The 16,221-nt window shown below is 43.1% G+C and overlaps 1 protein-coding gene across 5 annotated transcripts in view; it reads left to right on the top strand.

Annotated features, from left to right (window-relative positions):
- kif19 (kinesin family member 19) overlaps positions 1-16,221 on the top strand; it is a 67,813-nt gene that overhangs the window by 33,145 nt on the left and 18,447 nt on the right. For all 5 annotated transcript variants that reach the window (XM_062970836.1, XM_062970835.1, XM_008104121.3 and 2 more), the window contains exons 6-13: positions 1,098-1,223; positions 4,770-4,964; positions 5,666-5,812; positions 8,522-8,644; positions 9,597-9,744; positions 11,224-11,398; positions 11,611-11,809; positions 11,968-12,238. In XM_062970836.1, coding sequence (XP_062826906.1) covers positions 1,098-1,223; positions 4,770-4,964; positions 5,666-5,812; positions 8,522-8,644; positions 9,597-9,744; positions 11,224-11,398; positions 11,611-11,809; positions 11,968-12,238 — 1,384 coding nt within the window. The remainder of the gene's footprint in view (positions 1-1,097; positions 1,224-4,769; positions 4,965-5,665; positions 5,813-8,521; positions 8,645-9,596; positions 9,745-11,223; positions 11,399-11,610; positions 11,810-11,967; positions 12,239-16,221) is intronic.

Genomic DNA, 16,221 nt, shown 5'->3' with positions numbered 1-16,221 from the left:
AGAAGTAGACTGTACCTAGCATTTATGCCTAAGCAGCAACTATAATTGCAGATTCTAAAATTATAGCTATTACACATATAGAAAGCGTATTGAGGTAGCCATGTTGGCCATGCAGCAAAATATAATAACATCCAAAATCCACAATACTGTGATACATTTTTTGGGCTAACCAACAACATAAAATGCATGATGCAAGTTTTCAAAGCTTCTCTGGCTTTTTCATCAGGCAAAGGTGTTAAAATGTTACAGGAAAAGAGAGAAATGACTATGTTAGAGTCCCAGGCCTACATTTTGTCAAGATGTTTCTTTTGTTGTTGTGAGTTAAGATGGTCTGTCGAGATATCTGTGAAGATAGTGGCCACTCCTCTCTTAGGCCATGTGGCTTTGGGTGACAAAAATTATAAAGTCTAGGCAAATAATTCAGATCCCATTAGCATTAGAAAAAGTAACTTCCGAATCCATCTTAGACTTCTAGGGATCGGGTCACATTGCTTTCAGGAAGACTAAATTTACGCAAGTGTTAGGACTGTTGTGAAGGCCAATTTCTTTGTTATCACAGTGACACAAAATTACTGATGAGATGTCATAACCATACACCTTGCTACTCGGGTGGAATACAGAAGCATTCCAATACATCTTGCTGTCAGAGGCTTAGCAGCAAATGCTATTACCCACTCTGGTCAAGCTGCATTGTGCCCAAAGCCTGCCAACTCCCCCAAGTGCTTCTTCCCATGCACAGTAGGAAATCAATACTACAAGATTTAATAATCATTTTCAGCCTTTTTATGGTAATCAAAATTTGTTGCCTGGAGTGGATGCATCACTGCCTAATGTTAGGGCTGGCACTGGTGAGATCCAAACACACTGGTCAGCTCAATATCTATTCTTTACAAAACTAGATAGAACAAGCCTGTGGAAACCTTGGCAATCTATGTGCCTCTATTCCCATCATGGTACACCATGAGACAGATAGTCTGAGGCTGCAGAAAACTAGAGTTCAGTGACATCTGGCCCTGAATTTAAAATAATAGCTAAAGCTGCTTGATAACATTATACTTCAGACCTTGTCATGGGTCTTTGTTCTTTCTCTGAATTAGATTTACAATGAGATGATCCGGGACCTGCTTAACCCATCTCTGGGCTACTTGGACTTGCGTGAAGACTCCAAAGGTGTAATCCAAGTGGCTGGGATCACCGAAGTGTCCACCATCAACGCCAAGGAGGTGAATGAGTACAAACCAATTGTGGCAATGGAGAGGAGTGGAAGGTCATATATTTCACTGCTGCTAAATGCGACTGCAGAGCAATAATACTAGTACTAGTTTCATATTCTGTGAGAGTGGCACTCCAAAGAGTTACAAATCTTTTGGGTTACAACTCCTATCAAAGTGGGTTACAACTCCAACCAAAGATTTTGGAAATTATAATGTAAACAGATAACTTTTCTAAATTCCATGCAGGAGCCTTTGTACCTGTCACTGTGGGTATCCTAGACTGTTTTAAGTGAAGATTCAGATTCAGTCAGTTTGATTTTGTTTTGGTCAAACTTAGGGTCCATCTAGCACACCTTCCTGTGGCTGGGATGGCATAATTACCCTTGTTGAAAATGCTGTCATCCCAGCATCATTAATAGTCCAGTCTTATGTTTGTCTTTTTTGTTGCTAGAGATTTGAGCAGTCTGTTGTTCTTTCGTTTATTGAAAGGTGACATGGCTTTCCATAAGCTCTTGGTAAGCCATTAAGCTGGGGATAAGGGTGAGTTTATAAAGGTGATATTTGTTTGCATTTGGATTTATTTTTTGAGGTGGAAGAGAAAAACACTGATATTGAATTTCATATTCTTGTTTCATGCATCTTATTTTATCTTCTTGGGTAAGAGGGGAAAGAATCAACCCAGTTCCCACTACCCAGTTAGTAGTGGGATGTTGAGGCGCGGACAGCCAAATCCCACCTATATGTACTTAGAAGTAAGTCTTGCAGTGTTCAGGGCAGCTTCCTTTCAAATAAGTGAACGTAGGCTCTTGCTGCAGACTTAATAGCAGAGACATTCCTGTTTGGTGCTTTTCTAATTGGAGATCATCCTGTTTCTCCCCCCCCCCCCCCCCCAGGAAATAATTTTTATTAAACATTTCCGGGCCGGCGGGGGGAAGGAAAAAGAAAAAATCACGTATAATAGATTTGTTATGGATTAGTTTCATCTACAAATGTCTAACTTTTTCCTCCAGCAAGGACCTGGCCGAGGGAGATCCGGGGAGACATCCCTCGGCGAGCCCTCACCGCTTGGGAAGCACCCCACGAGCGTTGCTGCAGCTATCGCAGGGCGCTTCTCTGAGCCAAGCCCTTGCCGATCACGGGGCGTTTCTGGGGCACTTCCTCCTCCCTCTCCATCTCTTGAGCTTTGTTCGTTCAAGAGAAGGAGAGGGAGGGGCGCCCCCGGCGGCGCCTCATAATACAGAGGCTTGGTTAACCGAGACTCTACTTTGGTAATAATACTTTCCCTCTAGAACTCTTGGGTTCAAAAACTCTTCTGATTTAACTCATTATGATAATATTCTTATAGCCCATTTTTCAAAACGTTCCCAGATAGCTATTGAAGACCAGATCTCTTAAACTTCTCTTTCTCGAGGTTTTGTTCCCACTAGTCCACTCAACATTTGCCTCCAGTATCTTGCTCAGTTGTTTCTCCACCTCTGATTTCTGTTTTTCATGTTCTGCAATCTCAATTCACATCTTTCTCAGATTTTGGACATTTTCAGAGCCACCATTCCATCTGAGTGATCTTTGTAGAACTGTATATTATCTTGTAGGTGTAAATCTTTTGATTGGAAATCATTCAGCTTTGATACTTCACCAGTTGATTTCTTCTGTATTAAGCTTCCAGATTTGATATACATCGTATCTATAGAGTGTAAGATTTATCTTGTAATTTATCCAGTTTGCTGTTTGCAATTTCAAGGGCATTGTTTAAGAGTTCAAATTGTCTAATTATTTCTTTTTTCCATTTTTCGTCTCCGTTTCTGTCTGCTTCTGAATACACAGTCATTCTTTTATCTTGTCCTTCTCTTGACAAAGTTTATAGTCTTTAAAAGCATGAGATGTCATACAGATAGATAGATAGATAGATAGATAGATAGATAGATAGATAGATAGATAGATATATTCTGTTGCTGGCTGTTGAAAAACAGATTCCTCCAGTTCTCAGGGAGTGTCAGTTCTCATTAGACTAAACAGCTTTTTCAAGGTCAAATTTCCAAATAATAATAATCTTCTCTTTGGACTGGCAAATTATAAATCACAGTTAAGTAAAATTCTTTTTAAATTATTTAACCAAACACTTGTGTTATAATTCCATTTGGAGGTTATTTATATTGCGAGATAACTTTCTTCCTTGCTCTTTTATCTTCTTTTTTTTTACAGTTCAGATCAATCTCACCTACTTGCTAATTGTTCTTGCTTACTGGTTTATTTCAAAGCCAGGTGTCCTTTAAAAATCATTGAAACATTCTCTTTCATACTAGTTGTTTTTAGTTGTATTTCTGTTTTCATATTGTCTCACCTTTTTATCTTCTCCCTCCTCCCTCTATGATTAGGACTTTGAACTTCAAACTTCTTGATTTCCTTGCTTCTTTCCTTCTGGCTTCTAAAAATCTTCTGGGGTGTTGGGGTGTAGAAAAAAATAAGTAAAAAAAGTTTGCTGGAACGGAAGGCAATATAATGATGATTTAAAGCTGCAATCCATTGTGTGTTTTGGTATCTTCTTTCCTTCTCTCAGCCAAGTTGGTTTTTTTTTTTTACAGCTGCTATGCAAGAAGTTTATAGAGCTATCTGGCTCTTTAATTTATCTAGCCTAGACAGCCTTCCTGACCCATTACAGGGCACTTGGAAGCCACGAACTCAGTTGTTTGCCAGAGCTAACAAAACCCGGTTGTCTTGCCACCATTGTCTAGGCTCAGAAGTCTCAGCATTGAGACCATCCTGTTTTGATACCTCTTCTATTGATGTTTTCTGTGCTAAACTTTCAATTTTGTAATTCAGAGTGTCTGTCATGCTTGATATATCTTGCAATCTATCCAGTTTGCTGTTTATTGTGTCAAAAGTTTGATTCAAAATTTCAAATTGTCTACTCAGTTCTTGCTTCCAATCTTCTCTTCCATCTGCTTTTTTCTGAATCCATATGTACAGTCATCCTTTTATTTATCTTGTCCTTCTCTAATCAAAGTCTATAGTCCTTTAAACCAGTAGGTATCATATGTTTATTATATTTTCTATTGCTAGTTGTTGATGAACAAATTTCTCAAATTCCTTATGGGGTGGCAACATTCACTTCCAAGGTCAAGTTCCCAAGGCACCATAATCATTCTCTTTAGACTCACAAATTATAAATCACAATTTAGGTAAGATTCTTCTAACATTATTTGAACAAACATTTGTATTATAGTTCTATTTAGAAGTTATTTATATTATAAGAGAGCTTTTCTTTGCTCACTCTTTTATCGTTCTTATCTTGTCTGCTTTACTAACTCCTTTTACCTTTGTGTCTCTCCGCCCTCCACAATTAGGACTTAAAGCTTCTTATTTTTCTTTGCTTCTTTCTTTTAACTTCTAGAAATCTTTAGGGGTGTTGGAATGTTTAAAAAAATTATTTTGCCTGTTTTGTTGATGCTAGCATAGAATGGTCAGAACTTAGATAAGCCTCCATGTACACTGTATTATGTTCATTAGTTCTGGATAGTTTTTTAGGGTTGCTTTAGCTCCTTTTCTTCCTTGCAGATAATGCAGCTGCTCATGAAGGGCAATAAACAACGCACACAGGAGCCCACGGCAGCCAACCGGACTTCCTCACGCTCCCATGCTGTACTGCAGGTCACTGTTCGTCAGAAAAGCCGCATCAAGAATATTATGCAGGAGGTGCGCGTGGGCAGACTCTTCATGATCGACTTAGCCGGCTCAGAGCGGGCCTCTCAGGTATGAGATAAAGGGAAAGTCCTTCTCTATAGCAAATGCCCACAAACACACCCCAGTGAAACCATAGAACAAGAAACCCAGAAGAAAAAAGTAGCATGTTGTTGTTGTTGTTGTTGTTGTTGTTGTTAACATTTATTTGTTACTTCCTCCCCCCCCAGTCACAGCTCAAGGTGGGTTATTACACAATTAAAATTCATAGCTTAAATATGAGATTATTAAAATACTTACCCTAAAAGACATAAGACACCTGCTCTTGTCAATGGAATTGGGAGAGGTCATAAAATGTTTGGCTCTTGTTTTCATGAAAACAGCCTCAGTGGGTTTTTTTATCCAAATATTGAAGGGATGTCTTAACAACTCTGCCCCATATCACTAGCACAATTGCTGTTTTCTCCCAGCCACTCTATCCGCTTCCTGAGCCTATTATATTCTTATCCTTTCCCAGCTTCCTTGTCCCATTTTTTCTACCTGGAAAACTATTCTTGTCACCCTGGCTTAATTCAGGCCACATTACTTTTCTGCCACCCTTTTCTTTTGCAAATGCTCCTTTTGAAGGCAACTGAAACGTTGGATGTGTGGAACAAATTCCAACCCACTCTGAAAATTACAGGCCTGAAAAATGGCACAGCATTCTCCATGCCTATTCTTTGCCAGAACAACTACTTCATTCTCTTGTCCAACTTATTTTCCTTCTCCCACAGACACAGAACCGTGGGCAGCGAATGAAGGAGGGAGCTCACATCAACCGCTCCCTGCTGGCTCTTGGCAACTGCATCAATGCACTCAGTGATAGGGCAGGCGTCAAATATGTCAATTACCGGGACAGCAAACTCACACGCCTCCTAAAGGTAAGTATGCCAGTAGGTGGAACTGGTGTGTGTGTGGGGGGGGGGGAGCCATTTTTCTGATGGCTCAATATGCACAGGCTTTCTTTCATGCCCAAAGTTATTAAAATATCATGTATAAAATTACCTTTTGGCTATGTGTTTGAGATGTATATGAACATAAATGTCAAGATCCAGGGCTCTGCCGGTATGCAGGCAGAGATTAACCAAGACAACACCCAGCTTGTGTCAAAACTGTTTTGCTTAAAGCAGTAACTTAATCACTTGGCTGTTTCAGGATCTGAGTGCTAACATAAAGATAGCACATAGCTGAAGATATAAAGTAAAGTCTCATGGAGTGTACTACAAACTCCGATTCAGGATCAAAAGTACACAGTAGTCAAGGTTGAAGTCCAAGAGTTTATTTATTTATTTATTTTGTGCCAAAAGCATTGCATAATAAATAAGTTTAAAAGCGATAAAATAAAGGAATCACAAACAGCTAAATAGTTTTAGACCAAAAGTGGGCAACAGCAATCGCATTGTCCGTAGCTTTGAACAACTCCTCCTTCGTGCATGAGGCAGGGCATTGTGGGCAAGCATACATATGAGGAGTTGTTTGTTCTGCTCCACAGTCACACAAGGTGGATGATTCCTCCAGGAAGTGCCATCTTGCCAGGATGTCTTTTGATCTGCCCACTCCGCTTCTCAGTCTATTTAGGGACTTCCAAGTTGCCCATTCTTTGTGTGCCCCTGGAGGAAGACCCTCATGGGGGACCATCCAATTGGAGTTGCTTGGTTTAGCTGCCCAGAGGGACACCCTTGCTGTTGCTGGGGGAACATCAAGAGGAGTGGTGTTTCTCATGAAGCTCCTCCTTGACTTGAATCTACTGGGAGGAGGCTGATAGTCATGCAGTGGGTGGCTTTCACAATGTTCGACATTATTTCTCTCACCGTAAGCAGCAACTTCCCATCACACATTGGGGGGGGGGTACCAGCTAGCATAAAGAGTTTATCAACAGGTGTAGGTTTAAGGCATCCTGTGATTATTCTACATGTTTCATTCAGTGCTAAAGTCCAAGAGTCAAACGCCAAGAGTTCACTGATTAATATTCCAAGGGTGTTTAAGGTTTGATTGTAGTCAACCTCCGAGTTGATAGAAAAACCTCATGCGCCTCCGAGTCAAACCTCTGTTCCGGCCGCCATCTTGCAAGAACTTTGCCCACCCTTCAATGCGATGGTAAGAGCAGGTCTCCTGATCCGGCAAGGCCTGTTTGAAAGTTCTCCGACACAGCAAGGTTCAAGAGTTCAAAGCATAGTCATAGTTTCAAAGGTCAAGCCAGATAAACCAGAATTCAAGGATAGTCAAGAGTCAGTCCAGGGATTCAAGGTACATCAAGGTCCACAACAGGATACAAAAGCAACTGAGTTCACCAACAAAATGATCACCAAAATGTTCTAAATTTACCACACCAGAAACATGGGCCTCCAAGTTCAACACTGACTTTAGAAGTGCACCCAAACTGTGAATCTGAATCCTCAGGGGGGCCGAAGCCAATCCAACACAGGCTGAATCCCTATTCCTTGATCTGCTTTTTGACTGACCAGGAGCACCTTTGTATTGTCAGGATTATGTTTCAATTTGTTCAACCTCATCCAGTCCATTACTGATGACAAACACTGTTTTAGAGGCTCATTGAACTGGTGAAAAAGAGTAGTATCATCTGCATATTGATAAATATAAAGAACATTCTTGTCTGCCCATCCTCCTCCTCTTACACACATTTGGTACAACATGCTCCCTGCCCTGATATGGACTAAAGACTATGTCACCCTTACTCTGTGCTGAAACTGACCAGGAGCTCTTCAAACTCCATGGATGCTTAAGTGTAGCCCTTGAGAACTGAGCTATAGCTGCAGAACCATTGATAGCTCCAAGCATACACCTAGTAGGCACAAGGATTAAATTTTGCGCTGCACTGAATATGTAGTGTATTGTTGACCCTTCATTGCTTTCTGTCTTTGAAGTAAGCACATGCAAACTTGATAAGGATCAGAACTATGGCATGTCGCTAGTGGGGCTTAAATTTTTCCTTAAACTCATTTTCACTCTCTTAAATTTCCCCCTTTTCCAGGTGACCATCCTCCCGTAAGGCTTTGCACTCTTGCTGAAGGGTCTTAAATGAATTTTTATCTCAGTTGGAGCTTGGGACTCTGGCACCTCTTGCCCGGCTCCCACATTATATATTGGCAGCACTAATGAACAGGTGAAGGAGGGACAAGACTCTTGAAGTAAAGAAAGGGCAGGGAATGCCCAGCTCCATTGAGAGGTCCCAATTTCTTACGCTTTGCCTTATGGGATTCCTACCTGCCCTAATTAGGCTTGTTGTCAAGGCCTGAAGTGGAGCTCAGCATCTCTACATGTACACTGTAGAATTAATGCACTTTAATACCACTTTAAATGCCATGGCTCAGTGCTATGGAGCAGTGGGAATTGTAGTTTTGCAAGGTCTTCTGCCTTCTCTGTCAAAGAGGGCTAGTGCCTCATCAGTTCCAAGGATTCTATGTAATTGAGCCATGGCAGTTAAAGTGTTGTCAAACTGTATTTATTCTGCAGTGTAAATACTCTCTGTCTTGTTCCTGATCCAGCTGGTTCCTATTTCTGTGTCAGCTGCTGAGAGTCAGTTTCAGGACACCTCCATTAAGCCCTCTGGTCTTGTTCTCTTAACTTAGGACTCACTGGGAGGGAACAGCCGAACAGTGATGATTGCTCACATCAGTCCCGCCAGCAGTGCCTTTGAGGAGTCTCGTAGCACCTTGACCTACGCTGAGCGTGCCAAGTGTATTCGCACAACGGTATTGTCCTGCAGCCTTTGCACTTTGCTCTGCCTGTTCTTACTACTTTTCTTCTCCTTTGCACTTTCTATTAGGTGGGCAGCCTATTTGTTCTGACTCAAACAAATCCTTCCTCTAGCCCTGTTTTCTGTATTCACATTAGCCTCTTAAGTGGCAAAATATGGAAGTAATTTGTTACCCTAATGATTGCAGCTTATAACAATTTACTTGGGTTGATGGGTGGGTGGATTTAATGAAGGACACTATGTGGGAATTTAATTTTTATATAAAATAACCACTCCTGGGTTTTGCACAAGTACCATGTTTTGTAGGGTGGAGGTATTCTCTTTTAAATAGTTACACAATCAGCAGATTAAAAAAAATTAAATCAGATGTCTTCTGCTCTGCTGTTATATCAGCATGAAGCTCCAGTTTAATCCAAGAGAAATACACTGCAGGACGTACAGCACTCTGATAGCATTTACTGGAGTAGTCAAGCAAAGTAATGCTCTAGCTATTCCCAGGAACTGCTGGCAGCTGGCTGTTTTTCTTCCCAACCATGACAAAATAGTTCCCCAGCCCTGTCCTAAGACTGAAGTGCTCAACCCAACACGTCTCAGCCTAGTTGACAGGAATCATTTCTTAAAAATTTGAACAGACATTTTTTCCTTGGGTAAATGCTGTACTCTCCTTTTTAAAGTCTTTGTATATTATTGTTACTATGTTTATTTTTACCCCACTTTTCTCTTCAACAAGTAGATTCAAAGCAGCTTATGCTGAACTTGCCTCTATTTTATCATATGTTATTGATATGGAAAGTAATTTTTATTTAATAGCTGTGAACCACCCTGAGTGGCCACCAAACTCTTGAAAGGTGACTTACAAATCCTTCAAGAAATAATACTGGAAGTTGTACTCCGTGTGTCCTTCCAACACTTATATCCACACCCACTTTCCCTTTCTGTCTTGGCAGGTAAAGCGCAACCTTCTTAATGTTTCTTACCACATTGCCCAGTACACAAGTATCATTGCTGATCTGCGGAATGAGATTCATCGGCTCCAACGCAAGATTGAACAACAAGAGCCACGGCGAGCAAGGCATGATATCCGCAGTATTCAAGGTAGAAAGATCCCTGCATGTTATGAAGGGTGTTCCTGTCAAGTTGTAGGGCAAACGCATTTAGGAGATTAAACAAATCCAAGAAAAATAATGACTGCATCTTACCTTTCATATCAGAGATAGTACGCTTCCATGGATGCCATTTGCAAAGAGGGGTGGGGGCTTTCTATAGCATTCATGTCCTTCTTATAGGTGCCCCAGAAGTAGCTGGATGAAAGTAGGTGAACAGACTAGCTAGGCCTTGGGTTTGCATCATCTGACTTACATTCCTATGTTAAGTTGTTCTCTTCTCCGGCATCCTTTCAATTGGCCTTTGGAGGCTTCAGACCTTATATGAGGGCTAGCAAGCCTAATTCGGACTGGGCAGGGCAAGGGGCATACAAATCCTAAAACTGGAGGATAGGCAGCGTATAAATAAAGCTACCATATATACTCATATATCAGCTGACCTCATACATATGTTGAGAGCAGGTTTGGGGCAAAATTGCGGACCCATGGATAAGTTGAAGGTTATTCTGCAGAGAGGGGAAGAAACCATTGTCACCTTTCCTATAATGATGATGAAGTTAATGATTTTTATTACATTTATTTCTACCCCACTTTTTCACTCCGCAAGGAGACTCACTCCAGCACTCAAAAAGGCCAGTGGTGGTGCCACAGCAGGGAAAGAGTAGAAGTTTGGTGCTTCTTTTAGGCTCGCTCAGGACGGACTAAGTTCTTGCCTTTCGCCACTCTATTCAGAGATGGTTCTTTTTTTAATGGGAATTAAGGTAAAAAGAAGCCTTTGGGCCAGAGAGCCCTGCGGGGTGCAGGTTCCCCTTCTATGCTGTACAAAATGACAGGTATGCAAAGTATATGAGTTTTGTGGAAGACAAGGTGAAAATGCATAGTTTGCACTGCAGGGAAAAAGGGAATCTGCTGGCACAGGGCTGATCAACTGCATGAGGTTCAGCTGCCACATACACCTCTCAGAGGACAAAAGTCTACTGCAGTCACCATTCTTGAAAAATATTGTGAAACTTGTAAGTTGCTATGTTTTGAGTAAAACGCTGGGGTGTTTTACTCCGGGGAAAAGCCATATTTGAACCAGGGAGGAATTGGAAATGCCTTCTGCTTGACTTCTTGTTTTATAAAGGAGGCCTAAATGAGGTTTGGGTCAGGGAAATTGCAAGATGGCTTCCACAGCCATTTGGGAAGATATTTTGAATTTTAAAATATTTTCCCCACAAACCTGAGAAGCCCATGAATTGGGATCTTTTCACTTCAAAAATAGCCTTTTAGCTTTGTATAGTCAACAGGCTGCAGTTTACCAACCCCTCTCCTAACATATAGCTGATATATAGAGAGAGACTGGGTGATGTGGGAACCTTGCAATAGAGCTTTGCAAGTGCTATGCTGAGTTCTGTAACCTTTTCTCTCAGCATTTTGACTGGACTTCTTGCATCAGCGCAAAACTTCTTCTCCATGTTTTATATCACAGCGGAAGTGCAGCTCCATGGAAACTCCTCTGAGAGGCAGGAGATGGACCAGCTGCGGGAACAGCTTATCAGCACCTTCCGAGAGCAGATGGATGTGCGGCGACACCTCATGGAGCTGGAGAATAATTACATGGAGATCCAGATTGAGAGCTCCCGCCACCTACTCATCATTGCTGAGTAAGCAGGAAACAAGAGTGGGCGGGATGCATTCACTAGGCTTTTGGAATGCCCTGTTCAGTGTCCACCAACACTGGGAGTTTAGTCTGCCATGTCTCTGCAAGGGTGCCAGGCAAATATTGCAGGGCATCCATTTTCTGCTTGACTTTTGCCAGCTCTTGATCTAAATATATTCCTTTTATCTTCTCTTCCCCTTCATCCCCACAATATAGCTGGGAGCAGGAGAAGGCCCGCCGGGCCCAGAAGTGGCGAGAGGAACAGAGGAAAGAGAGTGACACCAAAGATGAAAGTGAGAAGGACTCTGACACTGGGGATGACCTGTCTGATGTGCCGGAGCCACAGGAAGTGACGTTAGCTCGAGAGCACATCACTACCCTCCTGGGAGAGCAGGATAAATTACAGAAGCAAAAGGTTCTTAAATCCAGGGATACTGATTGTGGGATATCAGCTATAATAGAAAGTGGTATTTTAGTTACAAGGAAAGAGCAATATCAGTGGTGTGGAGCAGTTTTCAGGTCAGGAGAAGTCCTCTGCTGGCCCTGTGAACTTGTGACTCTCTCCTGTGACAGGCAGAGCTAGAGAAGCGTTTCTGGGAGGTTCGGCAGCGTGGTCACCGGCTGGAAGAGGCCTTGCCTTGGCGCATCAGCTCAGAAGAGCAACGGGAGGTCCTGAGCCTGCTGTGTAAAGTGCATGAACTTGAGGTGGAGAACACAGCAATTCAGTCTGGTTCCCTGCTCAAGGACAACCTCATCCGCCACCAAGAACGAACTGTGCACCACTTTGAGCGCCACCGCAGCCTTTGTCATCGCATCATTCATGAACAGCGACAAATAATTCAAGGTATGTTTCCACTGTTACTCAGTGTAGACCAGGGGTCCCCAAACTTTTTAAACGGGGGGCCAGTTAACAGTCCCTCAGACCGTTGGAGGGCCGGACTATAGTTTTTTTAAAAAAAACTATGAACAAATGCCTATGCACATGGCACATATTTTATTTTGAGGTTAAAAAAAGAAACAAATACAGCCTCAATGTTAATAATAATAATAAAGAGGGTTGGAAGAGACCCTTGGGCCATTTAGTCCAACCCCCTTCTGCCTTTGTGCACCAAAAGCACAGCAAAGCACCCCTGACAGATGGCCACCCAGACTCAATGTTACTAATAATAATAAAATAATGGAGAGGGTTGGAAGAGACCCTTGGGCCATTTAGTCCAACCTCCTTCTGCCTTTGGGCACCAAAAGCACAGCAAAGCACCCCTGACAGATGGCCACCCAGACTCAATGTTACTAATAATAATAAAATAATGGAGAGGGTTGGAAGAGACCCTTGGGCCATTTAGTCCAACCCTCTTCTGCCTTTGTGCACCAAAAGTACAGCAAAGCACACCTGACAGATGGCCACCCATCCTCAATGTTAATAATAATAATAATAATAATAATAATAATAATAATAATAATAATAATAATAATAATAATACTGGAGAGGCCCCACTAAGGCCTCCAGCCCAGGGAGAAATCCAAAATAGCAATATACTCCAGATTTCTCCCAGGACTGGAAGCCTGAGTGGGGAAAGAAACTCTCCCTCACTCAGGTCTCCAGTCCTGGGAGAAATCCGGAGTATATTGCTAATCAAGAATAGCAATATACTCCAGATTTCTCCCAGGACTGGAAGTCTGAGTGGGGAAAGAAACTCTCCCTCACTCAGGCCTCCAGCCCAGGGAAAAATCCGGAGTATATTGCTAATCAAGAATAGCAATGTACTCCAGATTTCTTCCTGGACTGGAAGCCTGAGTGGGGAAAGAAACTCTCCCTCACTCAGGCCTCCAGCCCAGGGAGAAATCCGGAGTATATTGCTAATCAAGAATAGCAATGTACTCCAGATTTCTCCCAGGACTGGAAGTCTGAGTGGGGAAAGAATCTCTCCCTCACTCAGGCCTCCAGCCCAGGGAAAAATCCGGAGTATATTGCTAATCAGAAATAGCAATATACTCCAGATTTCTCCCAGAACTGGAAGTCTGAGTGGGGAAAGAAACTCTCCCTCACTCAGGCCTCCAGCCCAGGGAAAAATCCGGAGTATATTGCTAATCAAGAATAGCAATATACTCCAGATTTCTCCCAGGACTGGAAGTCTGAGTGGGGAAAGAAACTCTCCCTCACTCAGGCCTCCAGCCCAGGGAGAAATCCGGAGTATATTGCTAATCAAGAATAGCAATATACTCCAGATTTCTCCCAGGACTGGAAGTCTGAGTGGGGAAAGAAACTCTCCCTCACTCAGGCCTCCAGCCCAGGGAGAAATCCGGAGTATATTGCTAATCAGAAATAGCAATATACTCCAGATTTCTCCCAGGACTGGAAGTCTGAGTGGGGAAAGAAACTCTCCCTCACTCAGGCCTCCAGCCCAGGGAGAAATCCGGAGTATATTGCTAATCAGAAATAGCAATATACTCCAGATTTCTCCCAGGACTGGAAATCTGAGTGGGGAAAGAAACTCTCCCTCACTCAGGCCTCCAACCCAGGGAGAAATCCGGAGTATATTGCTAATCAGAAATAGCAATATACTCCAGATTTCTCCCTGGACTGGAAGCCTGAGTGGGGAAAGAAACTCTCCCTCACTCAGGCCTCCAGCCCAGGGAGAAATCCGGAGTATATTGCTAATCAGAAATAGCAATATACTCCAGATTTCTCCCAGGACTGGAAGTCTGAGTGGGGAAAGAAACTCTCCCTCACTCAGGCCTCCAGCCCAGGGAGAAATCCGGAGTATATTGCTAATCAGAAATAGCAATATACTCCAGATTTCTCCCAGGACTGGAAGTCTGAGTGGGGAAAGAATCTCTCCCTCACTCAGGCCTCCAGCCCAGGGAAAAATCCGGAGTATATTGCTAATCAGAAATAGCAATATACTCCAGATTTCTCCCTGGACTGGAAGCCTGAGTGGGGAAAGAAACTCTCCCTCACTCAGGCCTCCAACCCAGGGAGAAATCCGGAGTATATTGCTAATCAGAAATAGCAATATACTCCAGATTTCTCCCAGGACTGGAAGTCTGAGTGGGAAAAGAAACTCTCCCTCACTCAGGCCTCCAGCCCAGGGAGAAATCCGGAGTATATTGCTAATCAAGAATAGCAATATACTCCAGATTTCTCCCAGGACTGGAAGTCTGAGTGGGGAAAGAAACTCTCCCTCACTCAGGCCTCCAGCCCAGGGAGAAATCCGGAGTATATTGCTAATCAGAAATAGCAATATACTCCAGATTTCTCCCAGGACTGGAAGTCTGAGTGGGGAAAGAAACTCTCCCTCACTCAGGCCTCCAACCCAGGGAGAAATCCGGAGTATATTGCTAATCAGAAATAGCAATATACTCCAGATTTCTCCCAGAACTGGAAGTCTGAGTGGGGAAAGAAACTCTCCCTCACTCAGGCCTCCAGCCCAGGGAGAAATCCGGAGTATATTGCTAATCAAGAATAGCAATATACTCCAGATTTCTCCCAGGACTGGAAGTCTGAGTGGGGAAAGAAACTCTCCCTCACTCAGGCCTCCAGCCCAGGGAGAAATCCGGAGTATATTGCTAATCAGAAATAGCAATATACTCCAGATTTCTCCCAGGACTGGAAGTCTGAGTGGGGAAAGAATCTCTCCCTCACTCAGGCCTCCAGCCCAGGGAAAAATCCGGAGTATATTGCTAATCAGAAATAGCAATATACTCCAGATTTCTCCCTGGACTGGAAGCCTGAGTGGGGAAAGAAACTCTCCCTCACTCAGGCCTCCAACCCAGGGAGAAATCCGGAGTATATTGCTAATCAGAAATAGCAATATACTCCAGATTTCTCCCAGGACTGGAAGTCTGAGTGGGGAAAGAAACTCTCCCTCACTCAGGCCTCCAGCCCAGGGAGAAATCCGGAGTATATTGCTAATCAAGAATAGCAATATACTCCAGATTTCTCCCAGGACTGGAAGTCTGAGTGGGGAAAGAAACTCTCCCTCACTCAGGCCTCCAGCCCAGGGAGAAATCCGGAGTATATTGCTAATCAGAAATAGCAATATACTCCAGATTTCTCCCAGGACTGGAAGTCTGAGTGGGGAAAGAAACTCTCCCTCACTCAGGCCTCCAGCCCAGGGAGAAATCCGGAGTATATTGCTAATCAGAAATAGCAATATACTCCAGATTTCTCCCAGGACTGGAAGCCTGAGTGGGGAAAGAAACTCTCCCTCACTCAGGCCTCCAACCCAGGGAGAAATCCGGAGTATATTGCTAATCAGAAATAGCAATATACTCCAGATTTCTCCCAGGACTGGAAGTCTGAGTGGGGAAAGAAACTCTCCCTCACTCAGGCCTCCAGCCCAGGGAGAAATCCGGAGTATATTGCTAATCAAGAATAGCAATATACTCCAGATTTCTCCCAGGACTGGAAGTCTGAGTGGGGAAAGAAACTCTCCCTCACTCAGGCCTCCAGCCCAGGGAGAAATCCGGAGTATATTGCTAATCAGAAATAGCAATATACTCCAGATTTCTCCCAGGACTGGAAGTCTGAGTGGGGAAAGAAACTCTCCCTCACTCAGGCCTCCAGCCCAGGGAGAAATCCGGAGTATATTGCTAATCAGAAATAGCAATATACTCCAGATTTCTCCCAGGACTGGAAGTCTGAGTGGGGAAAGAAACTCTCCCTCACTCAGGCCTCCAACCCAGGGAGAAATCCGGAGTATATTGCTAATCAGAAATAGCAATATACTCCAGATTTCTCCCAGGACTGGAAGTCTGAGTGGGGAAAGAAACTCTCCCTCACTCAGGCCTCCAGCCCAGGGAGAAATCCGGAGTATATTGCTAATC

The sequence above is a fragment of the Anolis carolinensis genome, chromosome 2, assembly GCF_035594765.1.
Source record: "Anolis carolinensis isolate JA03-04 chromosome 2, rAnoCar3.1.pri, whole genome shotgun sequence".
NCBI lineage: Eukaryota > Metazoa > Chordata > Lepidosauria > Squamata > Dactyloidae > Anolis > Anolis carolinensis.
This window is presented reverse-complemented; position numbering and strand designations above follow the sequence as displayed.